Here is a 21,176-nt window from a genome sequence, read left to right on the forward strand (position 1 = left end):
CATCCGATCAAGGTGACGGGCAGACTCAAGCTTCTCTCGGACTGGTCGTAAACGAGAATCGTGCGGACCGCATCATCCTTCGAGAACTCTCTTCCTCATTCTTGGTCATCAGCCCATACACAACGACTCTCTGTGTACCATCAACTTAAGCCGCAAATGCGATGCGAGAATTTGAGCCGATTCCATCTCGAGCTTGAACAAGACGAATCGGAACACCGTCTCGCTCGGGAGAGTGATATCAATGAATTGCTACAGACTCGACAAGATCAGCTAAGTATCGATCACACAAGTGAGAGATGGGGCTCACCTCCAATCCTTCTTCCCTCAATTCGGCTTTCGCTCTCCCACTCCTCACCGCATCATTGAATTCCTCCAGTACTCGCTCGACCAGCTCTTCACCTTCATCTCCGACTCCCGCCATGATCCCCATCGATTCAGCCTGAGTCTCGGGAGAGGAAGCAGCGACGGCATCATCGATTCTCCGATTCAATTGACGACCTTTGAGCGACTCGTAGTAGACTCCTTGCAGGTCGGTAGCTAATAGCCTCAGTTGACGAGGTTCCTGGACGTAAAGGAGCTTAATCAGGAGGTTGGTCGATGAGGTTGAGGAACAAATCCATTCGACGGGGAGAAACGCTTGGGATAGCTCCTGAGCGAGTCGGATGGAAGATGAGTGGCTTCTTTGTGAGGTACGAGAGTGGAGAACTCACCTCTGACCAAGTTTCCATGTCTACAGAAGAAGAAGAAGAGTAAACACCCCCTGTCTGCTTCGAATCCCTCTCCCTTCCTCTCTCTGAACAAGCTCGAGCGTTCCCTTCTCTCCCTCTTTCAGCCACCGTACTCATTGGTCTTGTGTCGAATCGAAAATAAATGGGAAACGCTCTGATCGCTCATCGCTTCGGAGTTGCCGTGGATCTTGCGAACAGATCTTTGCGCTTTTGCAAAGAGTTCAGGCTCCTTTTTCCTCTCTCTTGCTTCCCTTTCCTACACTTTCTCCTTTCATTCTCGACAATGGGTGTGGCTCCTATCGTTTTGACGACCCAGCAACAACAAGGCGGTCTTTCCGACTTGCTCAACAGCCTCCATCTCGGAGGAGGAAACTCGCTTGTGAACAACGACAGCGACCCTTCAGTCTCGATCACGAGGATTCGACGTACCCGAAAGATCTCAATTCAAGCTTTCAGTCCCGATGGATCGTCTGCTCCTTGCCCAGTTCATATCCGCGTGAGTCTTCTCTCTCGTCGTCGTCGCTTTCTCCTCGAGCGCACTGACCCCGTTTTGCTCTAGTTCCTCGGTTCGTCTGGAGGACCTTGCTCTTGCAACATCGCCGACATCTTGCGCGGTGTGACTGGACACACTGCGAACAGTGACTACTTGTCGCAAGTCAATGTTCCCTCGCGAGTTGTCACGGCTACAAACCCTCTCCTCGTCATTTCACTCGACGGGGTCATCGACGCTCGTCTACCTTATCACTTATCTGGAGGTTACACTGATACGATCTCGCGTCCTTACTTGGGAACTCTCATGGTTAGCTAACTCACTTTCACTCTCGCCAATTCAGTCTTTCTGATTTTGTCTCGTTTTCAGAAATACCTCCTTCTACAAAAGACTCCCTGGTGTTTCGTCTTCTACACCTCGATGTCCCGCCAAGACGGTTTGAAGGCTCTCAAGGAGCTCAACCTCCCAACGGGAGGTCCCGAAGACGACGAACGAGACGGAGTTCTCGGTCTTTTCGCCGCTGACGATATGCGGTAAGGTCTTCCTTTCGTTGCCATATGAGCTCTCTAGAGAACGCGTTCTGACACCTGAATGATCGAGTAGTAACTGGAAAGATTCCCCGAAGCCGATCAAAGATCTCGATTCGATGTGGCAAGCTCTTTACGAGGAGGAAGGAATTCATTGGGGAGTTCACAACACGGTCGTCCTCTCTCAGTGAGTCTCATCTCGTCATTAGTACGCTTCGGGCGTCTCTGAATGCTCGATCCGATCCTCAATCAGTGACCCTCAAGAAATGGCGAAACAACCTTACAGTTTCATCCACGTCCCTCGTCTTGACTACAAGTGAGTCATGCCTCCTCTCACCGCTCACTATCTCGACTAGAGCTGATCGCCTCCCTCTCCGTGATTGCTAGGTCTGTCGTTCGCCCCGTCGACGACATGTTCCTTCTCCTCATGATCGCGATCCTCAAAGACCTCGAGACGGAAACCAACTTCGCGTATCACATCAAAGACATGAAGTACAACGACCTCGATACGTGGACTTCGAAGTCGACTGACGCGGTCAACGAGCGCAACCACATGCTCAACAACGCTGTGCGCATCTGCGCAGGAGATAGGATCTCGATCAGAGCTCTTACTGGTAACAAGCGAGACGCCGCCTAAGTATTCTGTCTATGAAGGACCGCCAGGAGGTGGGATGAGTGTGTCAGTCTTGAAGCGAGGTCATCGAAGCTGGGTTTTCTTCTTCCTTTCTCACATTCGCTCGTTACTTGTCTCTCTTTCCCCTTCCTTCTCTCCCCTTCGTTTACCCTTTATCTTCTATTCTCTTGGTAGCTCTCTGCGCTCCTTCTTTCGCAATACGCTCCCTCGTTCTCTTGAGACTCCCAGTGACTTTGCGATTCGAGCGTTTTCAAAATTCACATTTGGTCCTTGCGATTTTCTGCGTGCGATCTTCTCTCAAACGCCCACTATCAGAGTTTCTCGTAGCAGTTTGCACATTCTGCTCGATATCAGCGTCAACAAGTCGCTTCAACTTACGAAATAGGCTCGAACCCTCTGAAACGCACGAACGCCTGCGATTCTTTTCTGGACATCGTTCTGCACCATTCGAGACGAGTCTCATCGCTCACCGAGTCGCGTCATCACCTTACCGTCCTGCTTTCGAGCGACAGACCCGATCGCGTTTCTCTCAATCGGAATCCAACGGTCGACCCGTCGATGTCGGCTCTCCTTCGACGCCAGTCTCAGCACCACTCCTCTCGACCCTCCCAATCATCTACGAGTCACTCGCAGCACTCGTACTCTGCCTCGGAACGTAGGGGACTAACGTCCGGTTCCGTCAGTCAACAAGGAGGTTCAAGCGATAGTGGCTTCGTTTCGGGACTCATGAGCGTCAGGAGTGGGACTTCTACGAACTCTTCAGAGTATAGTCGGAACGCGGATCCGGCAGATCTCTTTGTTAGGCAGAATAGGATAGGTTAGTCGGGAGATGTTTCCCCTTTCTTCTCTGGCACGATTCTATGGACAAGGTCACTGCGTGGTCTGGAGGGAGGACATGGTTTATAGCTCAGAGCAGGGCGCGCGAGCTTGGCACTCGTGTTCTTCCGGCGAAGGTTGGAGATATCGTCGCTGGCTCTCGAATCATTCGTTTGAGAATGCTGAAGCTGACACTCGAGTTCTACTCACGTAGGTAAGGGATCATTCGGAGAAGTATTCAAGGGCTATGCTGTGCGAACGCAGAAAGCCGTCGCGATCAAAGGTGCGTGAACCGTTTTTGAAGAAGTGCTTCACTCGTTCAACTTCTGATTCACGCCCCTTCTGCAGTGATCAACCTCGAAGACGCCGAAGACGAGATCGAAGATATCCAAGTGCGTTCCTGTCGCCTCTTCGCACAACCTCAGAGCTAACTCCGCAGAGTTTGAACAGTCTGAGATCTCGATTCTGTCCTCGCTCGACTCGCCCTTCATAACGAAATACGAAGGATCTTGGCTACGAGGACAAGAGCTATGGATCGTCATGGAGTACCTGTCGGGAGGGTCCTGTGGAGATTTACTCAAACCGGGAGTGTTCAAGGAGGATTACATTGCGATTATCTGTCGAGAATTGTTGAAAGGATTGGAGTATTTGCATGGAGAAGGGAAGTTGCATCGGGACATCAAAGGTGAGGAGCTGATACTGTCACTACGGTATGATTATTAATACTTACGCCTTGACTTTCTTGGTGTCACACAGCTGCGAATGTTTTGCTGAGCGCGTCGGGTGAAGGTGAGTTTCCTCATTGCCTCTCCTCCCTCATCCTACTATGCGCTGAGCAGTTTGATCGCCATCACAGTCAAGCTAGCCGATTTCGGAGTCTCAGGACAATTGACAGCAACAATGACCAAAAAGAACACCGTAAGATTGTCACTTATTTTGCCTAAAGCCGGTCCTTCGACTCACATCTTTCTGCATCATATCAGTTTGTCGGTACACCTTATTGGATGCCGCCAGAAGTGATCAAACAATCTGGATACGATTCAAGCGCGGATATCTGGAGTTTGGGGATTACCGCAATCGAAATGGCAAATGGTGAACCACCTTACGCCGAGCTCCATCCTATGAAGGTATGTGTTCTCGCTTCTTTCCCGTATATACACCCTAGACGCTGACGCTCGACGAGTCTCGTCAAAGGTTCTCTTCTTGATTCCTAAAAATCCTCCTCCGGTTCTCGAAGGAGCGCACTTCTCGAAACCTTTCAGAGATTTCGTCTCTCTCTGCTTACAACGTGATCCACTCGCTCGGCCTCCCGCGAAGGAACTATTGAAACATCGATTCATCAAGAATGCGAAAAAGACGAATTATCTGGTTGAATTGATTGATCGGTTGGAAAGATGGAAGGCGGAGGGAGGAGAGACTTCGAAAGGAGATGGAGATCGTAGAAGCGATAACGAGGATGAGTGAGTCGTCGAAAGTGATCAGAACTCTCTGAGGCTCTACTAAACTGTTCTGAACCTTTTCTTCGATTCCAGTTCACACGAAGTTCAGGAAGATCTATGGGATTTTGGAACAGTACGACACGTCCATGCTCGACCTGGAGGTCCTGCAACTCTCCGTCGCGCTCAAGCTCAACAAGCTCAACAAAGGTTCCAATCGCAAGAACCTCATCACGACCCGAACGTACGTAGTCACGACTACGCACACGGATCGACAACGCGACAAAGTGCTGCGCCTCATCAACATCATCAATTGAATCCGACTTTCGAAACCGTTCGAAGGGCGCCTCCTCTAGCTTCCCCGGCCTCCGCTGCATCTCTCGCTTCTGGAGCGCCTTCAGCTCACTCGGAATACGACGCCTACTCGACAGCTGCACCAAGTGCGGTCGATGCGGATGAAAGAGCTCGAGCGGCTTTGGATCGAGAAAGGGAGAGATTGGAGAAAATGAGGTTGGAACAGGAAGAGAGGGAACATACACCTCAACGGAGCCAGGCGGAACAACCGAGACAAAGGGAATTCTCGAACGAGGGATCGCAGGAGGGAGAAGAAGAGGAAGGAGAAGGGAATATTCTAGATACCGTCGCTTTACCCGTTCTTGATTCTGTGGGTCTTTCCGCCTTCGTTCATGCCTTCTTAGAAGCTTATGACGAAGCTTTAATTCCACGCAGATCCATGACCGGATCACCAACCAACAAGCTCGACAATCTCTCCTTCGGTTCCGAGCTGCTCTCGAACAAGTCGAACGAGAAGTCCCAGGCTTCGCCAACGTCTTTATCAGCGAAGTTGTAGATTCAGTCGAGGTAAGTTCTCCCTGATCTCTCCCCGTCGGAGGCTGTAGAGCTGATCTTTCGCAAACTACTGAAACTTATCAACAGCCTGAACCCGAGTTCGAATAGATCTCTCCCCTTCTCTCTGTCAGTAACGTATCTATACCTTCACGTCTCCTCCACTTCTTGTCGCTACTTCACGCTATACCATTCTCTCCAGGATCAGTTTCTTTCTTTCGCGCTTTTTTGTCCGAGTTCTTACTTAGGCTTTTTCGTTATCGCATTCGTCTTCACACTTTCGTTTCATCGTGTCTAATCTATCACTAGTCTCTACCCGTATCTGTCGAGTGTACAAAATGTCAAGACGAAGGCGAGGGACGGCGCGCTGGGGCCCCGACTGCCAGTGATTTTTTCGCTGGGGTCGACGAGCCCAAGAGACTGTTTGCTCTCGCTTTCACAACATCACTACATACTGTAACTCCTTGAATGTGGCAGAGCGTGCGCACAAACTTTACCTTCGACAGCCAATCAGAACATCGGCGACTCGCCGTGAAGAAATCAGCGACAACCGGTTTACTCCTTCTCGCTCTCCTCGCTCTCGCCAGTTGGACTTTCTACTCGCCCACACCAACTTCAATACCTTCATCACAACCTCTCAGCCCCTCAGAAGAACCTAGCATGTCTAAAGTGAGTTCTCGTTCCTTCCCCCTCTTTTCCTTCCTTCGGCTTGATCTCTTCGAACCGGTGCTCTTCTGTATGGCTTCTCTTCGCCCTTCACGCAATCCAGAGTAGCTCAAGTCGCCGCTAAAGGCTAGCCGGTTCCCTCTCATCGTACTCGAGCTGATTTTCTCCCCGTCGTTCTCCCTTTCAGGCCATTTCCGCCTCTGAAGTCGCGAACCACAAGTCCGCCGACAGCGCCTGGGTCATAATCGAGGGAAACGTATACGATGTCACTGAGTTTCTTGAAGATCATCCCGGTAAGCTTCTCCCTCCTCTTCCGTTTCCTCTAAATCGCTAACAATTTCACTTGTTTCGCAGGAGGAAAGAAAGTCCTCTTGAACGCTTGCGGTCAAGATAGTACCGAGAAGTTCTGGCAGTTCCATTCCGACAAAGTGCTCAAGAAGACGGCGAAACCAATGCTTAAAGGTCCTCTTCAAGTCGATTCGAAATTGTAGACACGCTCCTCTCTCACTCTCTCTTGTCTCTCGTTGTACATATTTAGTCATGATGCGTTCGGTCTATCTGTGGTCTGCCAGCAATGGTATACATTTGTTGACATACACAGAAGCGTGCGAGAGAGAATCTACCTAGATGCTGTTTCTTAACCCCTTCTACCTTTCTTTTCAGTTCCACGAGGTCGTTCTTTCACAACCATTTTGTTTCCGTTCTTCGACTTGGGGGAGCGAGTACGTTGTCCCTTGGCTCCGACCTATCGAGAATGCCGGGAGGAGATGAGCGAAGTCGACGAATCGAGTGGAGAGAGGAGATGAACTTACATTCGAGAACGAAACAGGGTGGACGTTAGACTTCGATTTACCTCGTCCTCCTCCGTGAGGGTGATCCCGTCTACAAACGCACGAAAAACGAGTCAATCCAAGCTTCTTCTCAAGAAAGAAGAACAGGGGGAAGAATGATAAACGTACGCATTCATCGCGACACCTCTCGACTGAGGTCTGAATCCCAACCACCTCATCCTTCCAGCCTTTCCCAAATTCCTATGTTGATGATCCTGATTACTCACAACTCCAACACTCGCGACACAGTCCAATCCAACGTATCGAACTTCACCGGACGACATTCGGACTTGTGCGTGTTTACCAGAGGGGGAAGAGGCGGAGATGATTCGAGCGGAGGAACCGGCCGAACGAGCGAGAACGGCGGGTCCGACGGGAGTGAGGGAAATTGCGTGGATGAGAGTACCGACGGGGATCAGACGGAGGGGGAGACAGTTGCCGGTTTTCAAGGCGGCTTGTCGCAAAGCGGCGAGATCGATTTGAGGAGCGAGGGAGGCGGGAGAAGGGGGAGTGAGGAGATTCTCGGGATCGGAAGAGGGAGAGGAGGAACCGGGAAGGGGCGGTAAAACGGATTGAGGAGAAGAAGGATCTGCCAAGGTGTCGTATTCGGAGGAAGAAGGTGTTGATTCGGGTAGAGTCGATTTGAGGTGGAAAGTTTCAGGGACACCAGATCTGAACGATTGAACCAAATCTCCTTGTCTCAAAGTCGTCGGTGCGAGAATATAACTCATCGCTCCCGATTGTTGATGTTTGAGTAACGCAATGTGTGCCGATCTTCCGGGATCGTATTCGATTCGAAGGACTTCTTGTTCTCCAGTTTCTCGACGAGTGAAATCGATCAAACGAATCCTACGTTTGTGACCTCCTCCACGTGCTCGAGTCGTGATCCTTCCTTGGTTGTTCCTTCCTCCCGATGATCGTTTCGCTTCCGTGAGATCTCGGTAGGGTCCGCCTTTGTGTAGGTGTTCGGAAATGGGTTGTCGAAGTTGACGGAGGGAAGGAGTAACGGGGAGGTAAGTCTTGAAGTTTGATAGACCAGACTTTTTCGAGAACGTCAAGATACGCTTCGTCTTGCCGGTCTCGGGATCAGTCGTGGTTGCAGATGTAGGAGGTTTGAGAGATGCGAGAGAGGTCGAAAAGGATCGGGAAGAGGAGGCGGAGGGCCGGACAGCTAACCGAGCCGCCCTTGTTAGGTGCGACATGTTGCAATGGACCTGTACAGAGTGTTACGAGCTAGTCAGTACTGCTCTCGGGCGTGTCTCCTGAATGCTGAGAGCGGCGAGAAATTGTCCACAATCCGAACCGGAACCCACATCCCTCCCGAGCGACGCCCTTCACCCTAGATGACTCTCAAGCTACTGTTCGTTCCGACGTCTGGCTACTGGCTGGACTTACGTTGTAGAACCAGTCGTTCAAGATTTCTTCCGGGAGATGAGAATTGTCTGCGACTCGGGCAGGGAGGCGACCAAGTTCTTTGACACGGGTCGATCTCTCTCCGTGTAACGCTGCGAGTCTGATGGGCGCTTAAGGCGTTCGGCGTTAGGCGTGATGAGGGTAGAGAGCCAACAAGAATTCGCGATCGCTCCTTGTTCTAATCAACGACACTCTCGACCGGCTAAGTGACAGCTCCGTAACATTAAGAAGAGCTCTAGGTCATCTCTGGTAGCGACGAACCCTTGTATTACGCCCATTTTTCCACTGAATCTCCCCACGTCTACCCGTCCTCTCCTCCCTACTTCCCATGGCGGACACACCTATGTCTGGTCTACCTGCCTTACCCGGAGTCGCTCTGCCGGCCCTCCCTTCTCTTTCCACTCCAGGTCCCTCTTCTTCTTCCGTAACTCCTCAACCTCCTCCTCCGAGCAACAAAAGACCAACTCCAGCTACTCCCGACACGGCTGATGGACCACCAAAGAGGAAACGAGTAAGAAAGTCAGCAGCCGCGAGCGTGACGGGAATTCCGGGGGATACTACGCCGGGTCCAGGAAAGAATTGGAGGAAAGGTCTCAAAGGGTACGTTCCTATCTCTGTATTCCTGTGATGCCTGTGCTGATCCAAGTCACAAACGTCGATTCTGTTCGATAGGAACTTGGCGGGCGTCGGATTGGAAGGAGCTCTCGGTACGCTGATTCTCTCAATTTTGCAAACTCGCCAAAGCTCGTTCTTGACTAACACCCTCGTCTCCTTTGTAACAGCCGCTGCGATCGTGACGAAACCCACCACCCCCACTGCCTCCGTCCGCGCCGCTCCTTCCCCTGGTCCACCTCCCGTCCCTCTGCCTCCCTTGGTTCCGTTCCATCCACCTCCCCGAACCGCTTCGTATTTGATCGGTCCTCCCCCGAAACTCGCAACTCAGTTCTTACCGCCTCAGGTACTCGAACCTGGTGCGCCGAGACCGAGGAGATGGGCGAGGGCGAAAATGGAGTTTAGGAATATCACGGGAGGGACAGTTTCGTTGCTCGCTTGGCAAGGAGGTCAGTCGAAGTTATCGAATCCATCTGTCGACTCAAAACTGATGGTCGATTCTTCTGACGACAGATTCCTTCTCGTCTTACGGTGAACACCTCGGTCGCTCCTCGATCGACGAACTCGCTTCCCCTCCTCCTTCATCTGTACCTCGTTACCCTCATCCTGCTCCTCCCTCGTCAGCATCTTCGATCGTCCAAACCTCCTCCGGCCCAAAACCCTCCCTCTCTCGTACTCCTCAACCGCCCCTCCTCCCCGGCGTTCAAGCTCAACCACACGCTTACACTCCTTACACTCCCTACGCCGTCCAGTCTCCTTCCACTCAACCAGCTCCACCGCAATCGACCTCCTCGGGTTATAGCAACCTAGCACCTCCGACGATTCCTCCCTATCAGCAACAAGAACAAACTTCTTCCCCGAATCCGGCGCATTCTCCCGGTAATGCGATGAAACTCGAAGCTTCTCCGTTGGCACCACCGACGTATCCATCCTTTCCGACTGAGAAACCTGCGAGTGGACCGCCTCCGTCGACATGAGCTTCGGAAGGGAGAGGGAATTGATGGACAGGTTTGAGCAATCGGAGTTCAAAGCGAGGCCTGGTGTTTCGCACGATGACAGCAATAGTTTACAAACAGTTGAGAGTAGCAATAGTAGTACAAATTCTCTAGTAATACCTTGCACGGAAGTCAAGATTACTTTTGTTTCTTCGTCAACAACAACCTCTCGGTCCACTCGTTCAAGTGAATGAGATGACCACGTTCTTTCCGGACGTAGATGAGGTAACATAATGCGCCTAGGATTACTGAGGCGAAGGAGATGACGACTGCCCCTTTGAGATGAAAAAGTTTCGAGAAAGTTAGCGTGAAAAGACGAGAGAGAGAGACAGAACGGAGGGAGAACGTACATTTGAATTGTTCAGGTTTGTTGAAGATGATGGTGACGACGTATCTGGACACACAAAGCCGGTGTCAGCACTAGCTATCACGGAAAACGACGAAGATTTCAGGGAAACTCACTTGATCAGGTCCAAGCAGTTTTGCAGCGAGAATTGTAGCGCCATACTGCGTACAGCTCGTAAGTCAGCTTTCAGCTCGCTAGATCAGAGATGACTAAGATTGAGCTCACATAGTGTTCTTTCTCGGATGATCGTTCAAAGCTTCTTGAAGTTCTTTCAGTTGACACAAATCGAAGGACCATAAACCGATCCTACTCAGCGCCATACCTGTGAACTGTTCTTGTCAACCCTCCTTCTGTGTGACAACAGGCGTGAGGCCGTACGAGAAACAGCTCACCTGTGAAGAGTAACGCAGAATTGTAAGGTAATCCTCTATTACCCGTTTTCGGGGGTGAAACGAAGAACGCCAATACTGCCGGTATGAGCGTGATCACTTCCGACTATTCCTCACAGCCTCCAGTCGTCAGCTCCAGCGATTCTCGCGCGCATAGGAGGACGGTCTCACCCAGATTGACCAGCTCCCAGCTCGGACTAACCCGATCCGTTTCTCGAGAAACGGCATCAGTACAGTCCCCATCAAACCCGTCACTACTCCGACTCCTCGCATTCCGGCAACGAACCCATCGGAATAATCGTTTGCTTTGAGGTAGGCCAACATGGAACCGTCGAACCTGTGTTGCCCATGCAAAAGCATTGTTAGAGCGAGGAAAGAGAGAGAGAGAGAGAGTGGAGAGAACGTACGACAAGACGGTCAGATAGAGGAGAGAGATTGAGAGACAAGAGAAGAAAACGGGAGATCTGATGAAGATGAGCCAATCTTTCAATTCGGAAACGATCCGAAGTTTGAGACGTTCTCCGAGGAGGGAAAGCGAAAGAGGAGGTTTCGTTGTCGTAGATGGCTTGGGTACCTCTGCAGCTGACGGAGACTTCTGAGTTTCGGCGAGGATCGGAAGTCGTCGATAAACGATCTTGATCCCTGTTAATTGAAGGTTGATGTGAGCCTTTCGCGGGAGTCACCACGCCTAGAGAGTGCCTCACAGATGAACTCGAAGCATAGCGAGATGAGAGCGAAACCGAGGAGGAACGAGGCGGCGAAAGTATAGCTGACGGCGGTTGTCAAGAGCGAAACGAATAGAGGTGCGACAAGCTTTGAGAGTAGATCGATCCGTCGGAGGTAGCTAATCGAAGAGAAGAATGTCAACACAGGACTTGACGTCGATAGAATCCTAGAGACTCACGTATTGAGTTTGGTAAGAATCGCGCCGTTTCCTTGAGCGATACAAGTTACCCAATCTCTCTCAACAGCGACCGAGATCCCGATCTACGTGAGGCTTCATTAATTCTCTATTTCTCATCCAGACGAGACTGATGTGACTCACCGTCGCCAAGTTGAGCAAAGCAGAAAGAATCGTAATGATCGCGAAGAAGCCATCGAGCAGTCTCTTCCTCTTCGTTTCCTGAGGCCCAATCTCAAGGAAGCTGATCAAGAACAGTACGTAGGCTGCGGCTACAGTCGCCTTTTGTACGACGATCGTAGCTCGGACGAACTGAAGTCGAGGAAATCGATCGACGAAACTTCCTACCGTTCCAGCAAAGACGATCGCGGCTCCAGTGGTGAAGAACCCGAAAATGGATGGCTCGAGAGTCGTCCGTGGGTAGAGATGAATCAGGAAAAGACTGTGAGGCCATCAAGTACGGGAAACTTCAGACAATGAAGCAGTTTGACAAACGTCCGGACTCACTAGCTTGCGAATTCGAAACATCTTTGACCCCAAGTTCTGCGGTTCACCCAATAAAGTCAGCTCTTTCGACATCGTTCCGAAAGTAGGTCGGCTTACGAAGAGCTATGTTGAGCGAGGAGAGAGATGAGAGCACGCTTATCGATTCCCGGCGAAGTTTCCGGTGGAGAGTCAAGTGCTTCGGAGGTACTTTCGGCCGCACGAGGACTGAGATCCTCGAGTTCAACTGGTGCGGATGTTGTCGACATGCTGCATCTCCGGCGAGTGAATGGAAGGAGAGAAGGAATCGATTTCAAATAATCTTTGTGTTGAACTCGACTCTACACCAATCCTACCCATGCACGACGACTCACGATGTAGATGACCCCGATACCGATCCCCTCGATCTGTCCGTGTCCCAAAGAAGCCACCTAGTCGCGCGAGAGAAGCCGCCAAGAATCTTCATCAACAATTGGTCCTCATTCGCTTCCTGAAGTTCAAAGCGGAACGGTCACGGGAAGTTATAGCGTTGGAGTCTGTTGCTGATACTCCAAGCTGGCGGGGACCGGGGAATGTGACGGGGAAGCGTGAAGGAAAGGGTTTAGATCGAGAGGCGATACGATTCCAGTTGAGAGGAGTTGAGCGGAATTTCCTACGCAGGGGACGTTCGGAAAGCTTATCGAAGGCAATTCGGATCGAAGTGGAGCGGCAGATGTCAAACGTTGGTCATTTCGCGTTGAGTGAACGGAAGTTGGCGGAGTTCTTATCTCTGTCTCTTCTCTTCCTCTCCTGTACCGCCTACCTCTTCTCTCTTCCATCTACTTCACTACTACTCGCTATGGCCGGAACGATCATCGCTGAAGCGCAATCGATCACCGTCAAACCTATTCCTTACGCTCCTTCAGTCGGCAAACGTCTCAGGCAAGAAGAGTTTGGTTGCATCGTCGAGGGCATCAAGGACATCAACAATTTGGACGACGAGACCTTTGCCACGTGAGTCGCTTCCATTCCGTTCGCTCTTCCGCACTGAAAGCCTGATCGCTTTTTCGGTTTCGCATTTCAGGATTGAGAAACTCCTCTACAAGCATTCAATTGTCGTCTTCCCTAACCGAGCCGATCTCACTACTGAAGGACAGCAAAAGCTTACCCAGCGTTTCGACCCGAACGCGATCGAATACGGCCACGGAAAAGTTGGTCGACCCGACAACAAGAGCATTCTTCACCCCGACCTCCGCAACATTGGAGGAACTGCCGTTCAACTCATCGGGAACGGTTCGATCGACGACCCTGCGATCCTGCAAGGACTTCCCCCTCCGACTCAACTTCGACACCCTTCCCATCAGACTTTCCACAAAACTCAGATCTCGGACGAGGATAGCGAGAAGGGTTATACGAGGTTCTATCGATGGCACATGGATGCCGCTCTTTACGAAAGAGATCCTCCCAAGGTAACGACTCTGTGTGCAAAGGTCGCTCCTCAGGGAAAGAAGAACATTGTGAGGTACGATGATGGAACTGGTGACGAATTGGAAGTTCCTCTGGGTGGAACGGCCTGTAAGCTTATACTCGTTCCTTACTCTCACTGTACCCTCGAGCTGATCTGGCCGATGTTCTCTTTTTGCGTGCAGTCGCGTCAGGAAAAGTGATGTTCGACATTCTCCCTCCCGCGCTCAAATCTCTCGCAATCCGTTCCCGAGTTCGTTACGCTCCTCATCCTTACGTCTGGATGGGTCCCGCTCGATCTCGTAGCACCGGACTCGGACTCGAAAGTGATGGGAAAGAGATGCACCTCGATGAACTACCGGAATGGAAAGAGGAACACATCAAGACTTTGCCGCTCGTTTGGAAGAACCCTGGAACTGGCAACTTGCACTTCCAATGCCACCCGAGTGGCATTCAAGAACTCGTATGTTGCTTCAGCTCGTCCGATCAAGTTGGAGAAAGTCGTGGCTAACTCGTTCGGAATCTGTTTGTGCTTTGTAGATTGTCGATCCGCTACCTGAAGGTGTTGAAGCGACTGCCGACACACTCTACCCTGAAGGAGCTCATTTGAAGGATCTCAAGGAAGTCCGTGACTTGGTTTACTCGATGCAACGACCCGGAATCGCACCCGAAGTGAGTCGATTTCTACGCACCTCGGAAGCCGGTAGCTCGAAGCTGACTTCGATCTCTGCTGTTGTAGCTCGTCTACGTCGTCGACTGGAAACCGAACGATCTCGCTCTCTTCCACAACCGAGGAGTCTTGCATTCGATTACCGGTGCTTTCCATGTACGTCTCTTCCGATCTCCTATCGTTCTGTCGCCTTTACTGACTCGGCACTTGACATGTAGCCTGATGAGAAACGTGCGTTCACTCAATGCAACCTTGCTTCAACCGATGTACCTGAAGGTCCTTCTTTCGAAGATGTCCGCACCTATGCTTGATCACCGCGCTTGTTAGTTCTCTCGTCTCTGTCGTTCTCTTTCTCCCTCTCCCTCTGTCATGTTTGTTGTTCGAGTGTTCCTACGTTCAATTGCCTAATAGATGTAATTTGCGATTTGCTAAACGAAGTGAACAAGTTGCGAAGATGTTTGCGAGGTTGCGAGATTTGCGTAGAGGGAATACAGGATATTAATATATATAAGCACAAACCTACGATATCAGCGCTCTTCCACTAACTCCACCTTCGACGACTCCCTCTCGAGTTTTCCTACTTCTGCTGCCGCTTTCCTCATCTCGCTACATTCGTCCTTGATCTCCCTTCCCTCCCAGAATCCTTTGCTACCCACGACTTCCTCCAACCAAATCAGAGCTCTCCACCACTCCTCTCCGACTTCTTTCGCATCTTCAAACCTCCCTTCCTTCGCGAGAATCTTCATCAAACCGGCGACTGACTGACCCCTTGCAAGCGTCTGAACTTCCTTCTCTTGTCCTTCCTTCCGTTTCTTGCTCTTACTCGACGCCGCAATGTTCCCGAGATTCGAGTTCGCGAGTGAGGCTTTGAAAGTTCTCAAACTCGCTTCGATCCCGATCAACTTCTCTTTCCCTTTCGCTCGACCTCCTCCTCCTTCGAGAGCCATTCGATTGAAGCCGTGCATCAATAGTCCAAACGTATCACGATCTGGCTTCAACCCCGTTTGAACCAACTTGTTGTAGATCACTCCGGCCGAATCGACGTCGGAAACCTTGAATTTCGTGAGTAGGAGTTTCGAAGCGAGAAGAGCGTTGTAAGTTTCGGTCGAAGGGGAATGACCGTCGAATATGAAGGAGGAGAAGAGAGTCGAGAGGGTTTTCTGGTAGTCGGTACGGGAATGAGCGAGGAGAGTGAAGAGAGCGTTGTAAGATTCGACGGGGACAACGAGAGGGTGCAAGTAAGTGCGGCGGAAGGCGGGAAGAGGTTCTTGTGGCTCGTGGAGAGAAGTAGGTGCGTAACGAGAACGGAAGAATTCGAATAATTCGAGCGATCTTGGAACGTTTCCCGAGTTGAAAGCGCCTTGAAGAACTTGTCGGACGATTCTAGATGATGCTGGTCCTCGACCCGTTTCCTCCCAGTCTTGCAAAACTCGTTCGAGATCGTCGATGTTTCCGCCGTGTCCGAGGGAGCGCCAGAACGGATCCCAGAGTCCGGTTGGAAACGTCAAGCCTGACGAAGTCCACGAAAGGTAGAGTCGAACGGGTAGAGAGGGGTCTTTCTCGTATCGTTGAGAGGAAAAGAAGAGTCGGGTGAATGAAGTGAGGAGAGTCGCGGACCATTGAAAAGGTGCATAAGCGAAATCGATCGAAGGAGAGTTGATGACGTCAAAGAGGTAGGAAGCGAGATCGGGAGAGTGCGAATCGACGGTGAGGGCGGAGAGGAGAGTGTGAGAATGGTGGATGAGGACTTGAAGCGGGAAATGATCGATGGCGAGGTTGACGGCGAAATCGATTAGTGGGGAGGACTCGAGCGGTTGTTCCCCTGGACGTTCCGTTCGTATCTTTCCGACCTGACACGCCTTGACCACTATGTCCTCGAGAACTTTTCGATAACTCTTTCGCACGAAATTCTCTCCATCTTCTCCCTTCTCGATTCCCGCTTCCCATATCTTCAGTGTCATCTCCAGCCATTCGGGCCTATCTCCTGCCTTGACGCTCAACCACTTGAGAAACGCTCCCCGAGGATTCTTCTCGAGTTCTTCCAGTCGGTCTACCCTTTCGAGTCGGAGTCGAAGAAGTTCGTCGAGACCGGTCGAAGAGGTCGAGGTACAGACTTGATCGAGCACTTTTCGAGCATGAGAGTATTCGTCGTTGTTCGTCGTGTCAAGCTTGAATTGTGATGAGGATGATTCCGGAGTTTTGTCGAATCGAGTGAGAAGTTCGGCGTCATGAAGAGGTTGTTCGGTAACCTCCTTCATCGCCGACGCTTGTCCTTCGTAGTGATCCCTAACCAAGTCCCTCATCGCCTTCACCGTCAAAACCCTCCGCTTCTCGGCCATTTTCCGCAGAATCGCCATCGCCTCTTCGTCCCTCTGGTTCGCAAACAACCTCCTGATGACCCCTGCGATGTCATTTTCTATGACGATAGTTTCTTCTGATCGTTTCGAGTAGTCGAGCGAGAGGGAAAAGGCGAGTATCGACTGTCCATCTTGATCCCTCGTCGTCGAAACGGGTCGAATCGCGGCACATCTGGCGAACAATTCGAGTACTTCGGCGATTGCTTGATGCTGACTCTTGTGAATCTTCTTCGGCTTTGAGACGAGGGCGAGGTATTCCTTGAAGAGAGCGTCGGAAACGTTCTGCCGTCTTCGTTGAGCCCAAATCGCTCGTTCTTCCTCTTCCTCCTTTGTAGAATCCTCAACTGGCTCGTCGACCTTTTCCTTCCCTTTCCCTCTTGCCTCATTCTGCTCCGCTATCAGAGCCTTGATCCGGTGTTCCCTCTCTCGAAAGAGACTCGCTTTCAAAACTGCCCTTAATTGTCGCTCGTTCAACTTCCATCCCTTTTCCTTCTCGACCATCGACTTGACTTGGCGCAAGTATGTCGAAGCATTCGAAGTCGAGGCTGATAGTCGGTCGAATAGTAGATCAAACGTAGAGCGAGAGAGAGTCGGCAGGGAATGAGAGAATGAACGAAGGAGAGTCGAAATGGGGACACGAGGTGACGTTTCGGCGAGGAGATCTTCGAATGTAGCAGGAGGTGTCTGGTCTTCTGTCCGCTGAATTGTCGTGGCAGAGGCTGAGGTCGAGTGGAAGCGAGAGAGAGTGGGTGAGTAGGGAATCGCTGATGTCGAGGGCTGAGGAGTCGGAGGCTCTCAATCAGCTGAGATCACGACTCGTGAAGACGTCCAACTACTCACCTGTGACCAGTCTATCGAACGAGTCGTACGACCTGAGCGAACGGTAGGAATCTAGAGAGCAAGAAAGTTCAATTTAGGCCTCGTACAGTACGCGCTGTGGGTAAGAGACTAGCTCACCTGTTCCCGTTCCTTACCCTTCTGGCTCACATGTGACGCAGTCGAGCAAGAGCAACCTTTCGACGGTGGAGGTTGAACCAGTTGATGAAGCGGAATTCGCGCTCGAGTGAGGCGATTCAGCATCGATCCGGGCTCTACTAATCCTCTTGAACGCTTCCTCGACCTTTCTAGCTTGAAGCGAGCTCGAAGTCGTTGTTGTCGGATGCGGTAGAGAGTGGGAAGTTTCGTCCGAAACTTTTGGCTCTTGACTTCTCACTTCTTACCGCTTTGATGCTGCTCTGAGGAGCAAAAGCTCGACAGTCTGTCTAATTCAGCACCGGTCAATCCGACTCCGGCTGCAACGTGCTCCAACTCCGGCTGATCCACTCTCCTGTCGACGCTCGAGTACCACCCGAGGCGCTTCAAGCTCCATCTAGACTGACCGACAGAACCAGTATGACGCAGAGGAAAGTATGGCAGCGAGGTTCAACGACGGTAAGATGCGGAGTTAGACCGGAGGATGCTCTGACAGATAAAATTCGCAAGCGACCAGGACATCTTCCGATCCGCCATCAATCACATCCAATAGTACTGCATAGCATTTGAGTTCCAACAAGCCACTGGCTCAGGTTCCCTTCCCTTCCTTCCCTCTGATATCGTCGAAGTTCAATTGATACGGCGTGACTTCAGTTCCTCCTCCTCCCTCCTCGATCGCCGTAATCGTACTCCCCTTTGTCGCCCTCTTGTGCCCATCGAGCGTATCGAATTCGTCGTCGTCATCCCCCTGATCGATCATCTGCTCGTGTTGTACGACAACTCGAACGGGAGCGTCCATGTTGTGGAGAGGATAACGGGGTTTGAACGCGTCGAGTGTGAAGGTCTCGATCGGATCTAGGGCTCCATTCCCGTGCGGAGAGTGAGAGTTCACTAGTACGTGCGTTCATTGCAGAACTGAGTCAGCTTTGAAAACTGGCTCAATTCAGGAAGACTCACGAGTAGCGAGGAGAGAAACGATGTAGACCTTCGGAGCGAAGAAAGCAAATCTAGACGTTCGAAATCACAGGTCAGTGACAAGAAGAAGGAGGAGTCGAGGGATCGCACGTGAGGTATTGGAGCCCGTTTGAGCGAACGGCAAACATGCTGTGAAGCATTCGAAGCGAGACGTCAGTCCATGGAGACGAAGTCACAGCACGATAAACTCACGCAAGTACAATGGTTTGGACGACGAGGGAGAGCGCATTCGTGTAGAAGACTCGGTTCGAGAATGTTCGACCTTGACTTTTGACGGGTGATTTGACATCGTCGAGCTTTTTCGACATTGTCGGTTTGATCCGGGGACGGAAGACGAGGTGATCCAGCATAGACATACTGGACGTCACGCGATGACTTCAGCTCCGTGGAGAACGTGAGGAATCGAGAGAAAGGAGACGAACAAGATGAAGAGATCTGAAAGCAGGCGAGGCGTCAGGCGATTTCTCAAGAGGGTGAGAGTCTAGGAGTCCACTCACCGACGGCTAGTACGCCAGCGTACCATGCCCAGGTCGCCTTGCGATGAGTGAGATCTGCGTCAGTATCGATTCAAGGTTTCAAGAATTGAATTGGCGAAACTCACGTTCTTGAGCTCGTTCGATCCAGTCAATTGACGATTCTTGCCAGCAAGGGCGGTCAAATAAATCGATACACCTGTTCAAAATCCCCAGATGCATGTCAGAGTCGAGCTTTCCGCTTGACGTGCAGATGACAGGAAGACGAACCGAAACTCGCAAGGGAGATCAGCGAGAAAACCAAATTGACGGCGAGCTTTGTTCGACCTGCAGTTACCCAGCACTTGAAGAGGTAGAAATGTTGGACTATGGCGATGATCAGTCCGCTACAAGCGAGACATTGACAGTGAGCATGTTGTGAACGAGTCAACGAAAACGATACGAAACTGAAACGAGGCTTACTTGAGGAAGTGAAACGCAGACATTTCCCAGGGAATGTATCCGAGGCGATGAGGTCGCAAGAAGTTCGTGACTAGGATTATGTGAGTAGTGGCCCAAAAAGGTTGTCAGCTTGGCTTCACCGCCTGAAACTTCAATCTCAAGGCAAACCGCTCACCCGACCAATTGTACAACCTTTCAAGGGTAGAGTGTATCAGCGATCGAGTTGTTACACATCGCTAGCAAGCAGGTGAGAAAGACGTACCAGCTGACATCGAAGCCCGAACCCATAATTCCTGAGATCGTCAAGAAACAGACCATTCCTTTGACCCAACAGACGTCCGAATTGAACCGAGTAAAGTAGGTCATTGCTACATACGCAGAGTATACGCGGAGCGAGGTCCGGCTACGTGTCAGTCTGACCTCGCTTCCCCTTGTCTCGACTCAGAATGAAAGACATGGAACGCACCGAGTGAGAGTACTAGACCTGCAAAGATACACGAGAGAACACTCCCGACTAACTATGAACTCACCAACCAAATCAGTTCACATGCGACCACACGCCGAACAAACTGAAATGAAAGAAGACTCACGACCGGTGTCAAGATCCTCTCGAGGTTTTCAGGTTTCGCTGCCATCACTTCCTTCGAGGTCGAGCACCTTGAAGAACACAGAAAGAAGGACAAGGAATGGGACTCAAGAGTCGACACGAGGTGCTCGTCAAAGTCCGGACGTTCGCCTCGGACCACAGGGTCAGAGCGTATTCGGAAGGAAGAAGACAAGACGAGGGAACCGTGTTCGATCGATTATTGTCAATTGACCCCTGAGTCAGGACCTTTTCGGTAGAAGCGAGACCTGCACGGACCTGAGGGAGGAAGAAGAATGGAAGAGTTGGGTCAGAGCTGAGGGTTCTTCTTTAGCGTTGTGGCCTCGCAAAGGCAACGTCGATGACTGTTCTCGGTGCGAAGGAAAGAGTGAGACGATTGATAGTATTCGTTACATAATGTGCGGGCGGAGGGTGGTCGAGGTGAGAAGCTACAAACAAGGATGGGAAAAGGAAAGGACGAGAATCTATCCTTGACGCTGTACGAAAAACGCAAGGCCGCTCAGCACATTCGGCCAGAAGACCGTGGTCGCTGAAGAGAACTCGCGACGTACCTGCTTGTGCTTGGGGTCTCGCGAGCAGAGAACAAAGAGGGTCCCTTGCCTCTTTACGATACTGCAACCTTCACAGTACTTCTTGATCGATGACCTGACCTTCATTCCCCGCTTCGATTCCGCCGCACTCGTTTGCTTCTTCTCAACGTCGTTCGCTAGTTCCGGTCGTTTAGTCGAGAGGGTAGAGGAGGAAAGAGGTCGAGAAGGAGGGGAGACGATCGTCGAGATGGGGGAAGATCGAGCGGCACACCTCGCGCACCCGCAGGATCGAGGGTGAGAAGCTTCAGTGCTGGTCAAGTGGGAGACGGAACGGGTCGAAGTGCGAGGAGTAGGGAGGGAAGAGATGGTCGAAGTTCGGGGAGCACATCGCGCACAAGTGCACAATTGAGGGTGGGAGGATGGGGTCAGGAGAGTCGAGACTGATCGTACACCAGTAGGAGAAGGTCGCAGAGTGCGTAGAGCGCTTGATCGGATAGTGGTCAACATCTAAGGAAGAGAGGAGAGGAACAGTCAGCGATCGGGACAGGTGAGCGCAGCGCTTGCAGGTCAGGGGGCATCAAACATACCTTAATGCGCGC

The 21,176-nt window shown here is 51.4% G+C and overlaps 10 protein-coding genes across 10 annotated transcripts; 4 read left to right on the top strand and 6 right to left on the bottom strand.

Moving 5' to 3' along the window:
* Positions 1–138: 138 nt before the first annotated feature.
* On the bottom strand, positions 139–728 carry JCM6883_001026 (uncharacterized protein; the record flags this gene model as incomplete). Its single annotated transcript, XM_076635045.1, has 3 exons — positions 139–249; positions 308–649; positions 711–728. Coding segments are annotated over 3 exons (471 nt in total), but the record flags the coding sequence as incomplete, so codon positions are not given.
* Positions 729–1,011: 283 nt separating this feature from the next.
* Positions 1,012–2,382, top strand: JCM6883_001027 (uncharacterized protein; the record flags this gene model as incomplete). Its single annotated transcript, XM_076635046.1, has 6 exons — positions 1,012–1,224; positions 1,288–1,527; positions 1,588–1,751; positions 1,822–1,932; positions 1,999–2,061; positions 2,133–2,382. The coding sequence occupies 6 exons, from the start codon at positions 1,012–1,014 to the stop codon at positions 2,380–2,382; spliced, it is 1,041 nt and encodes a 346-aa protein (XP_076484947.1).
* Positions 2,383–2,937: 555 nt separating this feature from the next.
* On the top strand, positions 2,938–6,634 carry JCM6883_001028 (uncharacterized protein; the record flags this gene model as incomplete). The annotated part of the gene is made up of 13 exons (XM_076635047.1): positions 2,938–3,196; positions 3,410–3,478; positions 3,544–3,587; positions 3,646–3,880; positions 3,952–3,984; positions 4,052–4,113; positions 4,179–4,322; positions 4,390–4,655; positions 4,728–5,295; positions 5,361–5,492; positions 5,955–6,146; positions 6,331–6,436; positions 6,498–6,634. The coding sequence occupies 13 exons, from the start codon at positions 2,938–2,940 to the stop codon at positions 6,632–6,634; spliced, it is 2,247 nt and encodes a 748-aa protein (XP_076484948.1).
* A 146-nt stretch (positions 6,635–6,780) lies between these two features.
* RML2 (mitochondrial 54S ribosomal protein uL2m RML2) lies at positions 6,781–8,175 on the bottom strand (the record flags this gene model as incomplete). The annotated part of the gene is made up of 3 exons (XM_076635048.1): positions 6,781–6,888; positions 6,956–7,025; positions 7,103–8,175. The coding sequence occupies 3 exons, from the start codon at positions 8,173–8,175 to the stop codon at positions 6,781–6,783; spliced, it is 1,251 nt and encodes a 416-aa protein (XP_076484949.1).
* A 539-nt stretch (positions 8,176–8,714) lies between these two features.
* Positions 8,715–9,975, top strand: JCM6883_001030 (uncharacterized protein; the record flags this gene model as incomplete). The annotated part of the gene is made up of 4 exons (XM_076635049.1): positions 8,715–8,986; positions 9,059–9,093; positions 9,169–9,447; positions 9,512–9,975. 4 exons carry the CDS (start codon positions 8,715–8,717, stop codon positions 9,973–9,975), a joined length of 1,050 nt encoding a protein of 349 aa, XP_076484950.1.
* Positions 9,976–10,131: 156 nt separating this feature from the next.
* Positions 10,132–12,381, bottom strand: JCM6883_001031 (uncharacterized protein; the record flags this gene model as incomplete). The annotated part of the gene is made up of 12 exons (XM_076635050.1): positions 10,132–10,268; positions 10,344–10,387; positions 10,456–10,500; positions 10,565–10,661; positions 10,732–10,834; positions 10,900–11,065; positions 11,136–11,370; positions 11,433–11,572; positions 11,633–11,715; positions 11,774–12,071; positions 12,137–12,172; positions 12,233–12,381. 12 exons carry the CDS (start codon positions 12,379–12,381, stop codon positions 10,132–10,134), a joined length of 1,533 nt encoding a protein of 510 aa, XP_076484951.1.
* A 569-nt stretch (positions 12,382–12,950) lies between these two features.
* Positions 12,951–14,536, top strand: JCM6883_001032 (TauD/TfdA family dioxygenase; the record flags this gene model as incomplete). Its single annotated transcript, XM_076635051.1, has 6 exons — positions 12,951–13,105; positions 13,176–13,666; positions 13,741–14,018; positions 14,096–14,227; positions 14,295–14,381; positions 14,444–14,536. 6 exons carry the CDS (start codon positions 12,951–12,953, stop codon positions 14,534–14,536), a joined length of 1,236 nt encoding a protein of 411 aa, XP_076484952.1.
* A 216-nt stretch (positions 14,537–14,752) lies between these two features.
* JCM6883_001033 (uncharacterized protein) lies at positions 14,753–17,662 on the bottom strand (the record flags this gene model as incomplete). The annotated part of the gene is made up of 3 exons (XM_076635052.1): positions 14,753–17,359; positions 17,423–17,473; positions 17,540–17,662. The coding sequence occupies 3 exons, from the start codon at positions 17,660–17,662 to the stop codon at positions 14,753–14,755; spliced, it is 2,781 nt and encodes a 926-aa protein (XP_076484953.1).
* A 481-nt stretch (positions 17,663–18,143) lies between these two features.
* JCM6883_001034 (DUF6534 domain-containing protein) lies at positions 18,144–20,078 on the bottom strand (the record flags this gene model as incomplete). Its single annotated transcript, XM_076635053.1, has 13 exons — positions 18,144–18,445; positions 18,512–18,561; positions 18,620–18,658; positions 18,722–18,886; positions 18,952–18,964; positions 19,027–19,063; positions 19,131–19,201; positions 19,273–19,388; positions 19,465–19,534; positions 19,619–19,635; positions 19,706–19,811; positions 19,910–19,961; positions 20,034–20,078. The coding sequence occupies 13 exons, from the start codon at positions 20,076–20,078 to the stop codon at positions 18,144–18,146; spliced, it is 1,083 nt and encodes a 360-aa protein (XP_076484954.1).
* A 433-nt stretch (positions 20,079–20,511) lies between these two features.
* RTC6 (mitochondrial 54S ribosomal protein bL36m RTC6) lies at positions 20,512–21,084 on the bottom strand (the record flags this gene model as incomplete). Its single annotated transcript, XM_076635054.1, has 2 exons — positions 20,512–20,523; positions 20,599–21,084. The coding sequence occupies 2 exons, from the start codon at positions 21,082–21,084 to the stop codon at positions 20,512–20,514; spliced, it is 498 nt and encodes a 165-aa protein (XP_076484955.1).
* Positions 21,085–21,176: the final 92 nt, after the last annotated feature.

This window comes from Sporobolomyces salmoneus (genome assembly GCF_050403485.1).
Source record: "Sporobolomyces salmoneus JCM6883 DNA, S_salmoneus_JCM6883_v1_ctg81, whole genome shotgun sequence".
NCBI classification, from domain to species: Eukaryota; Fungi; Basidiomycota; class Microbotryomycetes; order Sporidiobolales; family Sporidiobolaceae; genus Sporobolomyces; species Sporobolomyces salmoneus.